The following is a 16,764-nucleotide window of genomic DNA, read 5'->3' as shown; positions in this document are numbered from 1 at the left end:
AGCAGTATGAAGCATTGGAAACTCTATTGTTTGGCCCCAGGGTTTAAATATAAATGTAGAATCACACTGATTAGGTATTCTTCTCAAAGAAAGTACTCATATATAGCGAGCATAGAGAATATTTCAGGTCACGAACTTCACTTTCTTTTGAAAAACACTTTCAAATTGTCCTGAGGGAATTCTTTTAAAAAGCCAATACCAATGAATGGCATTAATGAGTCCCTGGAGCCTATGCTCCCTGATGCCCCACTCTTAACTAGTGACATTGGGTCTGATCCAAAGTAATGAAAGGTTACTAAATTTCAAAGACAGGTAACTTGATAAAGAAGAAATGTTACAGAAAAAAATGTAAATACCTTCATTTTCTATAGTGTCAACTACATTGTTGACAAGCTGAATGACAGTCACTATGGAAGCTTGCAGGAGGGGGAAAGCAGACAAGGGAGGGAAAGGATAGAATTAGGTTAGTATTTTAAATACATATTTCCTTCTCTTAACCAATATACACACACATTCACATTTTATTATATTATACTATACAACCAAAACCAAAGGTTCTACACAATGAATTCATCAAGGCAGCATTTCAATGGACACCTTACTTTGGGTAACACTGTCATTTTTAGATTGAATGGAAAATAATGACAAATTCTAGGCAACCCTACCAAAAGTCCTATAACCAAAGATTTTCCTTTTGTACCAGATCTGTGACTGTCAGAGTAGAGAACTTCTAGTGAGGAAATGCTCTCAACTGCTGCAGATGCAAAAATACTCTGCAATTTATGGTCTTAGATTTATCTGGGGCACCAGGAGGTTAAATGACTTGCCCAAGGTCATACAGGCAGTATGTCAGAGGTGGACTTGAACTCATGTATCTCTTACTCCAAGGTCAGTTCTTGCTACACCATTCTGTCTGTTCCCATTCTCCAGTGAACACATGTTGCAAATTTGCCTTAGCAAGACCAGCTAAATAAATTTAAGAAGCTGGTGCTTCTTCTACTTCATACTAATTTCTATTTAGCAGCTCTCTAATGAATCCTGGAAGAAAGCAATTATTTGTTAGGGGGTCATTTCTGGACTAATCAAAATGCTTTTGAAGGAGGCTTGATTTCTTAAAGTCAACTGCCTTGCCTATATGCCAGTACCCTTTGTGACAATAACTGGAGACGTCTAATTAGATTAGAATCAGCTAAGGAAATAATTTGTGGTTTGTAGTTATCACAAATGCTTTCAGTTGATATAACTAAGCTTAGAGTACATTTCCCAAAAACTCTATGGGACAGTACCTTATAGAATTGAGAATGGAATGAGAATGTTTAATTTGGGAGACTTAAATGTGGGGCAGCTAGGTGGTGCAGTGGATAAAGCACTGGCCCTGGATTCAGGGGGACCTGAGTTCAAATCTGGCCTCAGACATTTGATACATACTAGCTGTGTGACCCTGGGCAAGTCACTTAACCCTCATTGCCCTGCCCCCCCCCCAAAAAAAGCCCTGTATTAAAGGATTTTAGTTCATAGAATAGACTCATTTCTGAAACTATGAGGGGAAAGGAAGAGACTTAAATGTATCACAAAGAGATGGCCACATTTTCCTTGCCTGGCCGATCCAAGCAAGGGGTAGTATAAGGAGGTTGTATGCTTAGCCATCTTTGGGTGTTACCTTCTAGTTATTTAGAATTGGAGGCAGGATGGCAATAATTGACCCCTTCCTCATTTCTCTAACCAGAACAACCAGTCTTGGGAAAGTGGGTATCAGTTGGTCATGTGACTAGATTGAGATGACGTTCTGTTAAAGGAGTTTGCCCTCCTTGATTCAAAAATCAATAGATTTAAGTAAGCATCTCCTTGGACACCCTCATAACCTCAGCATCAAAAAAAGATGCTTTGACTTTGTAGAACACTCAGGCCCAACTTCAGAACTGCTGTCCCCTCTTCATGAAATACCCATTTCTATGGGTATCTTTTTTGGGGGGGGAGGGGCTGGGCAATGAGGGTTAAGTGACTTGCCCAGGATCACACAGCTAGTAAGTGTCAAGTGTCTGAGGCTGGATTTGAACTCAGGTCCTCCTGAATCCAGAGTTGGTGCTTTATCCACGGCACCACCTAGCTGCCCCCCACAGGTGTCTTTTTATGCAATGGGGTTCAGATGTCCAGGCATTCTATTATGAACTGCTTATAAGTTACAAATTATGCTGAAAGTTAATGGCTTGGTAGGGATGCTGGGGGTAGATCTTAAATGGCATCCCAAATGCCATTGGATTGCTCTTAACAATAGCGGTGTGTAGAATATCAATTCTAGAATTAGTCCTAGGTTTTCTATAAAACACCCTTTTCTTTCTTTTAGAAAAAACCACCCTTTTCTTGCAGCTGGGGTGATGAAGCTTCCAAATAGCTGACAGCTGAAAATAGATGCTCCATCTTCAAAGTAGTACAGCTAAGTGAAAAGGAGGCTGGAGTGAAGCTGCTGGCTTACTCTTTGCCATTCAGAGTTCATCTAATCATTTAAGGCAGGGAGGTGCTTAAAGCCATATAGACCAAGCTTGGTTATGACTCACTGTACCAACATAAAAGCAAGTGCCCCATTATAACACAGCTTGTCACAGGGACTTAAGTACTTGGGGGTTTCTACATAGTTCCCAAGCTGTGGTATCATATGGGGCACACGTTTCTTTATATGTCTCTTGTTTTTTGGTTTTTTTGTTGTTGTTTTTTGTGGGGCAGTGGGGTTAAGTGGCTTGCCCAGGGTCACACAGCTGGTAAGTGTCAAGTGTCTGAGGCCAGATTTGAACTCAGGTACTCCTGAATCCAGGGCCAGTGCTTTATTCACTGCGCCACCTAGCCGCCCCACTTCTTTTTTTTTTTTTAAAAGATTTCTTCAAAAATCTTTTATTTCCCCCAATTACATGTAAAGACAATTTTTAACATTCATTTAAACATTTTTTTGAGTTCCAAATTTTCTGGTAAGCGATTTGTTATAGGTTATACATGTTCAATCATGCAAAACATATTACCATATCAGTCATGTTGCTGACATACACTTCTAATGACAGTAGCTGGTCTGTTGTTAGAGGTGTGCATTGGGTTTTTAGACTTTTAGCTTATCGTAAGGCCTGGGGAACATTTATTTATTTATGTGTTTATCATGTTGAATGTGCTGTCTCTACAGATCTAGGGTCACTGGGGAAGCAGTATAATATCTTGAGAAGAATAGCCCAAGCCCCTTTCACATGATTCTTAATCTAATTCCTATATAGTAAAATGCTTTTGGGAAATATTTTTTAATTTAATTTTTTTCAATGAACAAAAAATTGTATTTATTTTCCCTTCTACTTCCCCAATAAAAAAACAAAGAACAAATTCCTTCTAATAAATACTTCTATGAGGTCTTCTCTCACCCCATTTTTTCTTTCCATTTCTTTCCAAGTCTCTACCATCCCTCACACAGCTCAGGGAACCTATCCTTTAGCCATATGTGAGAGTTCCTTCCTCTGAACTTTGATGCCACTTTGTATAAACTTCTCTCCTGGAACTGTATGTTATACTTTATGTTTGTCTGTGTATGGCTCTTTTGAACCCAAAGTTTCTCCTAGAGGGTAGGAACTATGTCCTATTTATCTATTTGTCGTTATAGCTAGGATGAGTAGGTACACTAGGGCCTCAATATTCATTGAATGGAAATCTTCTTTTCTAAATTAGTCCTTCTCTAGTTGATGGTACCTTGGGAATCTTTGTGGAATGTGGAGATGGCATTGTTTCAGTTATGAAATGAATAGGTTTCTCACCACAGAGATATCCATGTACAAGGGGATCATGGTAAGCAGACTTCGACTTAGAATAAAAATAAATAAGGAAGGCAAAATGCATGATGAAGTGGGGAAGATCATATCAATAAGAGAAGAACAAATCAAGTCTCATACTACCTAGTAAGGATAATCGGCCAGGAGGCAGGTCAATTTTTGATACTTTCCAAGAAGGCTTAGTCACTAAATACCAAGGAGGCAGAGCCCTCTTCCATCTAGCAGACACTTACAGGGTTAAAACCCATTGTCTTAGAGTTCTAAGAACTGGAGTTTAAGATTTCTTACCATTATCATCTCCAGAGTCAGACTGGAAGGAGCTGAGAGACTGAACTTCCGAGTTGCTGCCTTTATTGCTTCCCACAAAACAGGTCACTTCTTCAGCATCATCCACACCTTTGTCTTCATTGACAGGAAAAGATAAAACAGAAATGGTGATGACTCATTTTGTGCATATAGCCATTCCTTCCAATCTCAGAATCCGTTATTGTTTATCGGGCTCCTCCCTAGGCCCCTCTCCTTTTTTTCACTTGGTCAGAGAAACAATTTAATTCCAAAGGAGAAAATTGATTATGCCATGGCTACAAAGGTCTGTCAATCAAGTGATTTGCATTATGGATTTGAAACCCTTAACCCAGGGTAAATGAGCTTCCAAATAGCTGACAGCCAAAAGTAGATGCTTTGTCCTCAAAGTAGTATAGTTAAGTGAAGACTGAGACCGGAGTAAAGCAGCTGGCTTGCTCTTTGCCATGCAGGGTTCATTTAAAACATTTACATGAACTGATGTGGTGTCAACAGTAGGTTAAACAAGATTGCTTTTAAAATGGGGAGTATAAATATTTTATAGGCAAGAGTGTCATGACATTTATTCAAACTTCAATCAACAGATAAAGAGTGAGATTTTCAGTTCTGTCTCTAGAGGGCAGCGTAGCATCAAATTTAGTAATTACAATATTCTCATAAATTGTGCCTGTTTAGAGGGAAAGCCTAGGGTAGAAGTGCTTTCTGAATCCTCACACTCTCTTATTCCTTTAGGTACAAATTTATCCTGGCACACAGATGCACAAACACCACAGGGTCATTTTCTTATTTGATGGACTACAATAGTCCATAAAAGAGACCTATATCTTGAGCTTGTCATCATCTGAAAAATGAATTGGTCACTTACAGAATGTCTTCCCAGCACATTCTACGAACCTTAACAAAGAAGTCAATGTATTAAATAAAAACTCAACAATACTTTGGGGGGAAATCTGAGTTTTGGCCTGAGGTGTATTTGGGAAATAAACCTGTCACATTAAAGAGGGAAAAAAAATGATCATCAGCAAAAGATTTAAATCATTGTGCTATGTGATGGTACGTAAAGAAACAGGCTTGTGATAAAAGGAATATTCACTCTTCTTCCTGGCCACAGGAATGAGTGCTTCCTGACAGAAAGGGCTATGTCCCCCATAGCAGGCACTGTTTTTTCTGCATCTGTTGTCAATTAGACAGCCCCCCAAGTAAGATGTGGTGTAGGATTAATTACTAATATAAAAGCAAAGAAACACCAGGAAGGGAATCATATTTTGAAAAAGCAAAACAAAACAAAGCCCCAAATCCCTAAGCTCTGTTTTTGGACAAGGGCAGACTGTATACAAGGTTTACTTTTACCATAAAGAGGAACACAATGACCCTGAGGGTGAGGGCAGTGCAGTCTAGGGGCAGAAATGAAAATAAAGGAGGGTTCCTTAGTATTCCCAAACTGAATTAAGTTAACACAAACCCTTGGAGCCTCATGACCCATGCGACACCAGCCTTGGTGCTACACAACACAATTCTGAACCGATTTAAATCAGGCATAATGCAGCACTGCAGCCTGAGCTCGTCTCATTTTCTGGCTTTGGACTTCCCATCGTCCTTTGTGGTATGCTTGGCTCTCTTGTGTGCCTAGCTGTAAAACCAATTTAAACTATTAGTATTTATTATGTTGCCTCATTCCACTTTAGACTGTGAGATCCTTGAGACAGGGATTTATATGTTTAACTTTGTATCTCCAACACTCAATCATGCTTAATATGTGCTGGGCATTTTTCTAAGCTCTGGCACAAGGAAAGACAAAAAATAATTCCTGCCCTCAAAGAGCTCACAGTCTAAAGAGGGAATCAGGATGCAAACAACTATGTACAAATAAGATTACCTATCTATCTATCGATTGATCTATTAGATCAATTAGAGATAATCATCAGAAGAAAGACACTAGTATTAAAGGGGATCTTAAATGGCTTCTAGTAGAAGGTAGGATTTTAGCAAGGGCTTTAAAGGAAGTCAGCATAGCCAGGAGGTCCAGATGAGTAAAGAGGGAATTTCAGGCACAGGGAACAGACACTGAAAACACTCAAAGTAGACAATTCCAAAGGACTCATGAAAAATGTTATTCATCTCCAGAGAAAGAACTGATGGAGTCTGAATGAAGATTGAAACATACTTTTCTACTTTACTATTCCTGTTTTTCTTTTTTTTGGGGGGGAGGGGTCTATGTTTTCTTTTGCAACATGGCTAATGTGGAAATGTTTTGCATGACTGCACATGTATAATCTATATCAAATTGCTCGTCTTCTTAAAGAGTGAAGAAGAGACGGAATTCAAAACTTTTTAAAAAGAATGTTAATGGGGCAGCTAGGTGGCTCAGTGGATAGAGCACCAGCCCTGGAGTCAGGAGTACCTGAGTTCAAATCTGGCCTCAGATACTTAACACTTACTAGCTGTGTGACCCTGGGCAAGTCACTTAACCCCAATTGCCTCACTAAAAAAAATAAAGAAAGAAAAGAAAAAGAATGTTAAAAGTGTTTGTTTACATATAATTGAGAAAACAATAAAAAAAATTTAAAAATTAACCCCTGCCCAAAAAGAAAACACTTGGGGCTGTGAGATAGTGCATCTTCTGTGAGAAACAGCAAGAAGGACAGCTCCTCAAGCATTGGGGGGGGGGGCGGGTAACTTGTAAGAAGACTGGAAAGATGAGGGGAGAGCAGGTTGTGAACAGCTTTGAATGCCAAACACGATTTTATATTTTATCCTGGAGGTGATAGGGAGCTAATGGAGTTTGTTGAGTAGGGGAGTGACATATTTAGACCTGTGCTTTTGGAAGATCACTTTGACTGCTTAGTGAAGGATAGACTACAGTGGAGAGAGACTTGTAGTAGCCCAAAGGGCTCCCCTGGGGTGGTGGCAATGTCAGAGAAGAGAAAAAGGAGTCTATGAGAAATTTTAAGAGTCATGATAACAGGCTGCTGAGCTGTGATAACAGATTGGACATGGCACAGGGCAGGGCTGAGAGAGACAGAGAGGAGTAGTCAAGGATGATGTCTAAGTTGTGAGCCTGGGGGACAAGGAGGATGATGGTGGCCTTGATGGTGATAGAGAAGTTGAGAGAGGGCAGGCTTTGGAGGGATAAATAATGAGATTGGTTTTGGATAAGGTGAGTTTCAGATGTTTATGGGAGGTCTGGTTCCAGAAATCCAGTAGATGATTGGAATGGTGCAACTTGAGATCAGGAGAGAGGTTAGGGCTGGATAAGTAGATGTAAGAACTATCAGTAGAGAGATAATAATTGAACCTGTGGGAGCTGATAAGCACCCAGTACCATGACTTACACACATATGGCAGGTGCCTAATAAATACAAAAGTGAATTGAATTAGAATAAATCCTTACTGGTTTCTCTGTTCCGTTTCCTAACCCAGGAGAGAAGAAAAAAAAAAGAAAAAATTGAGCAGGGGAACAAATACAGCAGCATGTAGCTAGCATATGTGGATGAAACTAGAACTCCATAAGCCAACAAGCTTAGTTCTTTTCAGTGGCTTGGAGAACCACAGGAATCCAGCTAATAAAATATATCTATAGTAGGCAAAATGAGTAAGTGAACCCAGCTAAACTCACAGTAATTGTCATTTAAAATTAGTTATATATTGTGAAACTGGAATCAAAATTGGTCTCCTCTATGGGAAAAAGAAAGAATACACTGTGATGACATATGACTCAAGGTTTATCTTCAACTATCTTCCTGACTGATTATTGTCCATTCACCTGGTTATCAAATTGGAGGCAATAATAGCATTCCAGACACTAGCTCACCCTTGAAGTGTGGATTATGCCCCTCTCCTTAAGTGTTTTAAGTGTTTGTGACCCATATCATGACCTTGAGGCTGCGTAGTCCTCAGGCACCATCGACAGGCCAGGCCATGTCCATGGCACCATATAATTACTAACCTTCATAATGATGACTGGGGCTTCACCAAGAAAAGATTAAATTATTTCAGGGTGTAAAATGTAGCTTTTTGTTTATTTTTAAACAAAAAGAAAGAAGAGGCAGTCTGTTGTTAATAAAGACAACAACAAAAACTCTAGACTTGGAACCATAAGACTTGAGTTCAAATCCAGACTTTGTCATTTATTATCTGTGTGACAACCTCTTAGTGGCTCAACTTTCTGTGAAGGGAAGGGGATGAACCAGATGATTTCTAAAGTTCTTCCCCTTTTGTGATTCTGGGATTTGGGAGGAAGCTGCCCACAGCCCACAAACACTTCCACCACCACCAGCTCCCACTCACTCTCTGTTCCTGCATCCCAGACACTTTTCCTGAGGGAATCACAATCCGAGCGACATGGGGAGACAGCCGGGAGATTGGGAGCCACACTGCACACGACCACTCCACGCCTGGCAGTTAATATCCGTGGTGACTCAGGATGAAAAGTAGTCATCTCCTGGTGCTCCACGCCTAGCCCATCGACAATCTTGTCTAGGTTGTTCCTAGAGTCGCTCTGGAAACAAGGAGTGTAGGCCATTGGGCGCACAGGGACCTGGGGTGGGCCAACCTCCTGGTAGATGTTACGGCTGTCCCCACCCCCCCTTAGATTTTTGAACTGAATGCCATTGCTTTTGTTCAGTAGTGCTGCAGTGGCTGGGTCCTGGACGAGAGTGATATTGTTCCTGGAGTAGTTCTTGCGGAAGACTTTCTTGCGGAAGACGATGAACAAGACAATTAAAACAAAGATGACAAAGAGGACCACAGCAATCCCAATCAGTTCTTCTTTTCCAACATAGGAGTGGCCAGCTTGGATGTTGGGAACCACCACTGGCCGAAGCCCACAGTACTGTCCCACATAACCTGGTGTGCAGTTACAGAGGAAAGAGCCGAACACATTGACGCAGGAACCCCCATTCTCACATTCTTCTCTATCGCATTCATTGATGTCTTCCTCACACCTTTAGGAACATAAGAAAATACCCCCCCCAACACAGTGACTACAAGGGACTAAGACATATTAGTAGTTCCCCAAACACTCAAAGCAAAGGGAAATTTAAAAAAGAATAATTGTATCAATTTTTTTCTTCTTCGTGTAATCTAGGCCATATTAATATCTACCTTTATATGATTCTTAAGCAAACATACAATTCAATTCAACAAACATTTATTAAGCCTCTATCACATGATGCAAGGCATCATGTTAGGCTCTAGGGATCTAAAGACAAAAAGGAAACAATCCCTACTTTCAAGGGACATATAATCAACTAGATGATACAATATATACATATACCCACAAGTGGATTGCTCATTTTTCAGTTTATCAGGATATAAACCATCTCCCTTCATTTTACAATTTTGTCCACTTTAGCAAATGTTGTGTATTTATGCAAAGGGCTTAAGCTCCTATAGTTTTTGTTAAAATCAATATTATATAGTCAAATTTCACTAACAGGGTTCAAGTGGGAGAAAAGCTAGTCTGAATTAGTAAGGAATTGGAATCACAGAAATATGAAAAGAAATGTAATTTGATTACTTTAATTACATTATATATAGTAAATTACACATAGCAACTCAAAATAGGCCAACAGAGAGCTATCTAGTATATGTCCTCAGGGGGTTTGCTGTAATGAGTACAAAAGAATGGTTTATAATTAGAATATAAGTTATCCATATATACATGGAGGTTTAAGAATGATCAAGGAGATTTCAAAGTGGTTTGTACTTATAATAATAATAATAATCAACACTTTTATATAACCTTAAGATTTACAAGGCACTTTCTTTACAACATACTTCTGTGTTGGGTGGTGATCTTTGTTTTAAAGGTGCATAAATGGAGGCTGAGAGAACTTCAACAACTTTCCATGGTCACAGACATGAGGTCAGAGGTCAGATTTGAATCAGGTCTTTCCACTACATCACGCTGCCCCAAATATTTTGAGCCTCCTATTTCAATCTGGCCATGCTATTCATTTGTACCATCTCTGAAAAAAATCATTTAGGTTCAACTTCAAAATCCAAATGGTCACCAAGTTCTAATAATTGGGAGTGTGAATGAATGAGGAATGATTTTTTTTTGGCTTAGGATACAGACATCTCAAATGCTGTGGCAAGCCACCTACACCACAGGATTGCTACAAGAATTAAATGAGATCAGCTATGTAAAGGGTCTTGCCAATCTTAAAGTGCCATATAAATACTAGCTATGGTTCTTCTTGTTGCTAGCAATTTGTAGGCCCTAGTGAATTATACTGTGGGCTTTCCTGAGGCATGTCCTGCTGTCTAAGTAGCTGACAGCGACTGGACCAAGAATGATTCACTTACGTGACTCCAGTAAGCCCAACTTTACAGTTGCAGATGAAGGTGTTTCCTATTGGGTCACAAGACCCCCCATTCCGGCAGGGATTCGGGAAGCAGGCTGTAATCTCTGACTCACAGTTCCTTCCAGTGAATTGTGAGAGACAGGTACATTGATAGCCTGGGGAAACAAAAGACCAGAACACTCCATGAACACAACTGTGCATACTCAGAGGCTGTGTTAATTCTAATGTTTTCTGTCTAGTTATTACCCCAAATGGCATAGGTCTTTTTTTTGGGGGGGGGCAAGTAGACTATAGCAAGAGGTGAGAGGGGAGGGCTTTGTATGGTAGCCAAGTTCATTTGCTCTTTTTTATATGTTGCTTTTGAAAAGACCTTTTCCTTCACAGAATTTTGGAACCCATAGGGATGAGCTAGTCCCTCCCATTTAATAGGTGACAAAACTGATGCTCAGACATGTTAAATAACTTTCCTGGGTTGCACTGTTAGTTAGTGGCAGAGTTGGGAGCCAGAAGACCTAGGCTTATATCTCGTCTATGCCCATTATTAACTGTGCAGCATTGGGGAAAATCACATAACTTCTTTTGGAAGGGGAAAGGGAGGGAATCATCATTTCTATGAGTCAGGTGCTATGCTAAGAACTTTGGACTTTACAGTTCTTACTTGTAAAATAGAGCTTATAATACCTACCCTGTCTAGTCTTAGATTGGTTGTAAGGACCAGAAAAGATGATCTAAATGTAAGTGCTATACAAAACCAAAAGCCTTTATTAGTCTAGTTAACCTCAGGGAATGAGTGACATTCATTTGCAGTTTAAATTATTTGTCTGGGTTTGCTGGGGGGTATAGAATGCTGGGAACTAGTATGAGATAATGTCAGAAAGGTAAATAATACATTTAAATAACTGGAGAGACTCATTACTCATGATGTGTGTGCAGTTTAGTTATGCCAATCAAACTGCCAAGAGTTTATTTTATAGAACTGGGGAAAAAATAACAACAGAATTCATCTGGAAGGACAAAAAGTTTAAGCATCCGGAAAAAAAGGAAGGCAGTAATGTGGGGGCCCTAATAGTACCTGATTTCAAACTATATTATAAAGCAGTAACCACTGAGACCAGCTAAAAAATAGAAGAGTGAATCAGTGAAACAAACCTAGAAACAATTGAAGAAGGTAATTAAAGAAGCCTCAGGGTTTGGTAAATCCCCAAATGGAAATGATGGGGGAAAGAATTCCCAATTCAATAGGAAACACAGAAAACTCAACTACAGTTTAGAATAGCATCTTGCATCACATATTATAATACACTCCAAATAGATAATGTGACTTAAATGGAACAGGCTATATCATAATAAATTTAGAAAAGAGTGGGAAGTTAACTGTTAGATCCAAGATCAAGGGGAATATCTTTAAGCAAACAAGGAAGAGAATTGGATCAAAAAAAAGGAGAAGAGACAATTCTTATTACAAAAAACTTTTGCACAAACAAAATGAATTCAACAAGAATAAAAATACTGGAAAATAAAAAACCTTTGCATCAGATATCTTTGGCAAAAATCTGATATCTAGCACATATAAGGAATTTAAACAAATATATAAAACTAAGTTTAATTTCAGCTGATGAGTGATCAAAGGAAATAAATACATTTTCAAAAGAAATGTAAACTATGAGCAACCATATATGTGTGTTACACACACACACACACACACACACACACACACACACACACACCCTAGAAACAAAACAAGTACTTTGTTTATTGGGGAATGGCTGGACAAATTGTGGTGCATGAGTGTAATGAGATACTACTGTATCATAAGAAAGAATCAGTATGAGGAAGGATATCAGCTTGACCTAGGAAGACCTGCATGAACTGATTCAGAGTGAAGAAAGCAGAACCAGGACACTATACACTATGATTACAATCATGTGAATGAAAACAACACAAAATAGCAGTTGGATTCAGATTAATTGCAATGATCAACCTTAGTTCCAGAGAACAAATAATGAAACACAATGTTCTTTTCTAGTTAGAGAGGTGGGAGGCTATGGGGCAAAATGTTGCTTAGGCCATCAGATGTGCTCGCTTTGTTGGTCAATTTTACCCATGTTTTCCCTTGTTATAATTAAAGTTCAAGGGGGAGCTAGGTGGCACAGCGGATAGAGCCCTAAGCCTAGAGTCAAGACCTGAGTTCAAATCTACCCTCAGATACTAACTAGCTGTGTGACCCTAAGCAAGTCACTTAAGCTCTGTTTGCCCTAGTTTTCTTATCAGAAAATGGGAACAATAATAGCACCTACCTCCCAGAATAGTTGTGAGGATCAAATGACAAAATATATGTAAAGTGCTTAGTATAGTGCTTGGCACATAGTAAGCATTATATAAGGATTAGTTATTGTTATTATTGTATCAGGAAATGGCTGGGCTATAAAATTCAAAGAGCATCAACAAAATATTATAAATAAACAAACAAATGGGGGGGGCAGCTAGATGGTACAGTGGATAAAGCACTGGCCCTGGAATCAGGAGGACCTGAGTTCAAATCTGGTCTCAGACACATGACACTAGCTGTGTGACCCGGGGCAAATCACTTAACCCCCATTGCCCTGCAAAATAAATAAATAATCAAACAAAATTGAGAGTAAGGGTGAGTTTTTTGATTTCTCTAAATGATGGAAGAAAGAGTGGCATGTGCTAAGTAAACTTCATAAAGAATCAGTTAATTATGACCCACATAATCTGTTTTCCCAATATATTTAATGTCTTTGTCTTGACAACTTAGAAAATAAGCATTCAAATAATAAATACCCAATAAGGTAGCCTTATGGTAATTGATTGGTAGTATTGATATGGAAGAATAGAATTATATACTACCCATAAGCCTTTCTGATTTTGAGTAGTATAAAGTATACTGTGGGCTTAGAATTAGGTTCCAAAGTTATTTTTTTTATGATCTTTTGTTCTATGACCTCAAATAATCACTTAACTTCTATGTACCTAAATTTCCTCATCTATAAAATGAAGAGGTTGGACTGGACAATTTCTTGTAACTTTATGACTGCAGACTCCAATGAAAGGAGATAAAGGCAACTACTGAAGGGTCTTAGATTGTGTTTGCTTAGAAATGGGAAGAATTATTAAATTCAGAAGGTAATTACTGAGCTCTTAGGCAATGTACAACTAGAAGGGAGCTGAGACAGATAGGAACAGATAGCTAGACGAACACTCACACACACATTCATTACACAGTGATGAAACACACACAGGGGACAGAGATTTTATTTCCTGCTGGGGAATCAGAGGTGGTTCCCCTTCATCATCCCAGAGGTGATACTTAAACTAAACTTTAAAGGGCATGTAGGAATTCAACAGACAGAGAGGGAGAAGGAAGGCATTCTAGGCAGAAGGGAACAAGGCAAACAAGGCAACATATATAAACACACATATGTATGTGTATATATAGACACCTATCTACCCCAATTAAAATGAGATCAAATTAAAGAATATATACATACACACACACACACACACACACACACATATATGCTTTACAAACCTTAAGGCACTACTGTTTTATAGTGCTATCTCTTATTAGCATTAGTATTATCCTAATGTCATATTGCTGCCTCTTTTCAAAAAGGAAAACAAAAACAAAAGAATTTGAATAGAAGAATCTAGACATCACGAAGCCACATGATTAGTCCCTAAAGTCTAGATTCTTCTATTCAGCAATGGAAAACTCAGCTCCACAACCACAATGGCTTGCTTGTGTAGTGTGGCTCTAGGGCCATCTTGCTTCTAGTGTCAAAAGGGAGGTGCTCTCATTCTGCCCTCCTGATGTGATGAGCTACATTTACTGTTTGCTCAGCTTTTTCTTAGTTATTCATCACGGATCCCGAGGGAAGTGAATTAGCTAATTCCCTTAGCTAACAGTATACTGGACTGAGAGGCAAGGAGATAGCCCAACCTGCACAAACCCACGTGGGTGCTAAATAAACATTAAATAACAACGATGATAAGAAAAACCAGCGAGGTCGTTCCACATTATTCCCAGGTGCCACAATATGTCAATATGAAACACCAGAACAGGAAAAAGAATGTCATGAGATGCTCAGGCTTTATTTGACTACAGCTAGTTCATTCCCCCTTTGTAAATACAAAGTAGAAATATGACTGAGAGAAGCCCTATATTTCTCACAGAAGGAAGGGGTGTGAGAGAATGGGTGGGGGAGTGTCAAACAAGGGGATACTCTGAACATGCAGTCCTTACTAATTACTGTTAGGGTTGAGGTAAATGGAACATAAAGCATTTCCTAAGCTTGTTTCTCCAAATCCTGACAAAATGAAAGCATACTTCCCAAACCCCTACCTTTAAGAAAAAAAGTCACACTAGAAAAACTTCCATTTAGAGGGGATGCAGGTGTCTGGGAAAATCTGTGCCCATGTGGACCCTTTCTTTGTACAAAGAAAACATTTTCAAAATCCATAAAATGCCATAATATTTTTGCATGGGGTAGGATCAGCAATGTTCTGGTTGAGACGGGATCCAGAGACAATCAGGATAACTTATCTGTGCTTCTTCTAAGCCATCAGCAGTTTCTTTGGTCTGATTTATGTAAGTTGTAGCTTTAAGCCTCTATTTGATTTTGTAAGGGTAGAAAATGGTTGAATCATTTTGGGAATGTCTGGCTGTTTCGATTTTCTCTCTCTCTCTCTCTCTCTCTCTGCCACAAAAATGGAAAAAATGCCAAATGTAACTAATAATTCGGTTCTAAAAGATGGCATCAACTGAGGCATTTATATTTGCAAAAAAAAAAACCCCAACATCTTAATGTCAATAAATGCTTTCCAGGGTTCACAAGGGCAATCCTGAGAAAAATCTCAGAGATAAACTAGGCTCTCTCATATACCAAACAATGGAAAGCTGCAAAGATTTTTCCCCCTTTAATTTTAGGCTGAATGTCAAGGGGAAAAAAACCCTCCTGTCAGTGAGACTATTAATTAGTCGTCTAAGGAAAGTGGTAGCAGAATTATCACTTGGGACACTGAACACAAGTCTGGATAAAACAGACAGTGTGCCCGGGGAACAAGCTCACACTGACACAGATGGCCTCATGATTAGTTAGGCCATTTCAACTTTTAATTACTCTGATCATTTTTTCCCTTGTTTCTTTTCAAACACAAAGAGGGACTAAATTCAAAAGTCATGTAAACCCTACAAAATGAAAACACACTAAAGGGAGACCTGGAACTTTCCCTGTGTGTGCTAACTAGCTCATATCTCACAGAATGCAAGTGGTGCCTGACCTCCAATGGTTTACTGAGGAATTAGAAGCTGTTCATGAAATGTGAGGGAGCTAACATGAGGAACAATTATGTCCTCCATTTCCAGCATGTTCTTTTGAAAAATATCTTGTATATGTGTACACACAATACACATACATTATGCATACATACATCTATACATATACACATATGTGTATATGTATTATATGTGTGTGTATGTGTGAATGAATGTATATTTATATTCCAGTATGCATAAAATGAGTTTTATATGATAATGGCTTTACTGTTACCTTGAAACTTTTCTAATGTATGACCTATTAATTTAGCCCATTAGGAGACAGTTACCCTAAGATCTCAAGTGTGTTCTTTTGCATTATTGGAAAATACAATGTGCAGCCAATCTATAACTAGTCCTTTGTCAGTTGAGCCCTCTCCTTCTTCTAAGTCATTCTTATCATGTAGTGGGGCCAAGTTCCTGTACTGAGATCTTATTTATCATTCCATTTTTATTCTCAATTTTTAAAAACATTGGAGAGAGGGAAGATGGCTCTCAAGGTGGAATCTCAGGGTAAAGTTGAAAAGCACGAATTTCCCTCTATGTTCATCTAGGACTCTGATAGCTTATTTGGTTGAGAACATAAATATGCATACTTTCCAGTCTTGTGTAGAGACCAAAGCCTGTTCCTTTAAAGAACTCGATAGGCTTCATGGAACTCATGTGAGAAGTACCTACAGTCAGTTATGGGTGAATCTTATTCCTATCTTCCAGCAGGAGAAGAGGGATGCAATGCACTCAGCAGCACCCAGAATATTCTGGCCTAGCTAGTAACAAAGTTCAGTCTTTAAAATAGCTGATGTTTATAATGCACTTAAAGTTTGTAAAATGCTTCATAGAGGGGCAGCTAGGTGGCGCAGTGGATAGAGCACCGGCTCTGGAGTCAGGAGTACCTGAGTTCAAATCCGGCCTCAGACACTTAACACTTACTAGCTGTGTGACCCTGGGCAAGTCACTTAACCCCAGTTGCCTCACTTAAAAAAAAAATTAAAAAAGAAAAAAAGAAAAGAAAGAAAAA

General features: G+C 39.0%; 1 protein-coding gene across 1 annotated transcript in view; it reads right to left on the bottom strand.

The window, feature by feature from the left end:
* The window catches only part of LOC122747862 (protocadherin Fat 3-like), a 773,714-nt gene that overhangs the window by 7,895 nt on the left and 749,055 nt on the right, over positions 1 to 16,764 (bottom strand). Inside the window, 4 exon segments of the mRNA XM_043993670.1 lie at positions 357 to 416; positions 4,086 to 4,199; positions 8,388 to 9,043; positions 10,410 to 10,563. Of these exon segments, the coding sequence (XP_043849605.1) occupies positions 357 to 416; positions 4,086 to 4,199; positions 8,388 to 9,043; positions 10,410 to 10,563 (984 nt within the window).

This window comes from Dromiciops gliroides, chromosome 3, assembly GCF_019393635.1.
Source record: "Dromiciops gliroides isolate mDroGli1 chromosome 3, mDroGli1.pri, whole genome shotgun sequence".
Taxonomy (NCBI): Eukaryota; Metazoa; Chordata; class Mammalia; order Microbiotheria; family Microbiotheriidae; genus Dromiciops; species Dromiciops gliroides.
Note: the sequence above shows the minus strand (reverse complement) of the source record. Positions and strands in the feature narration are given on the sequence as shown.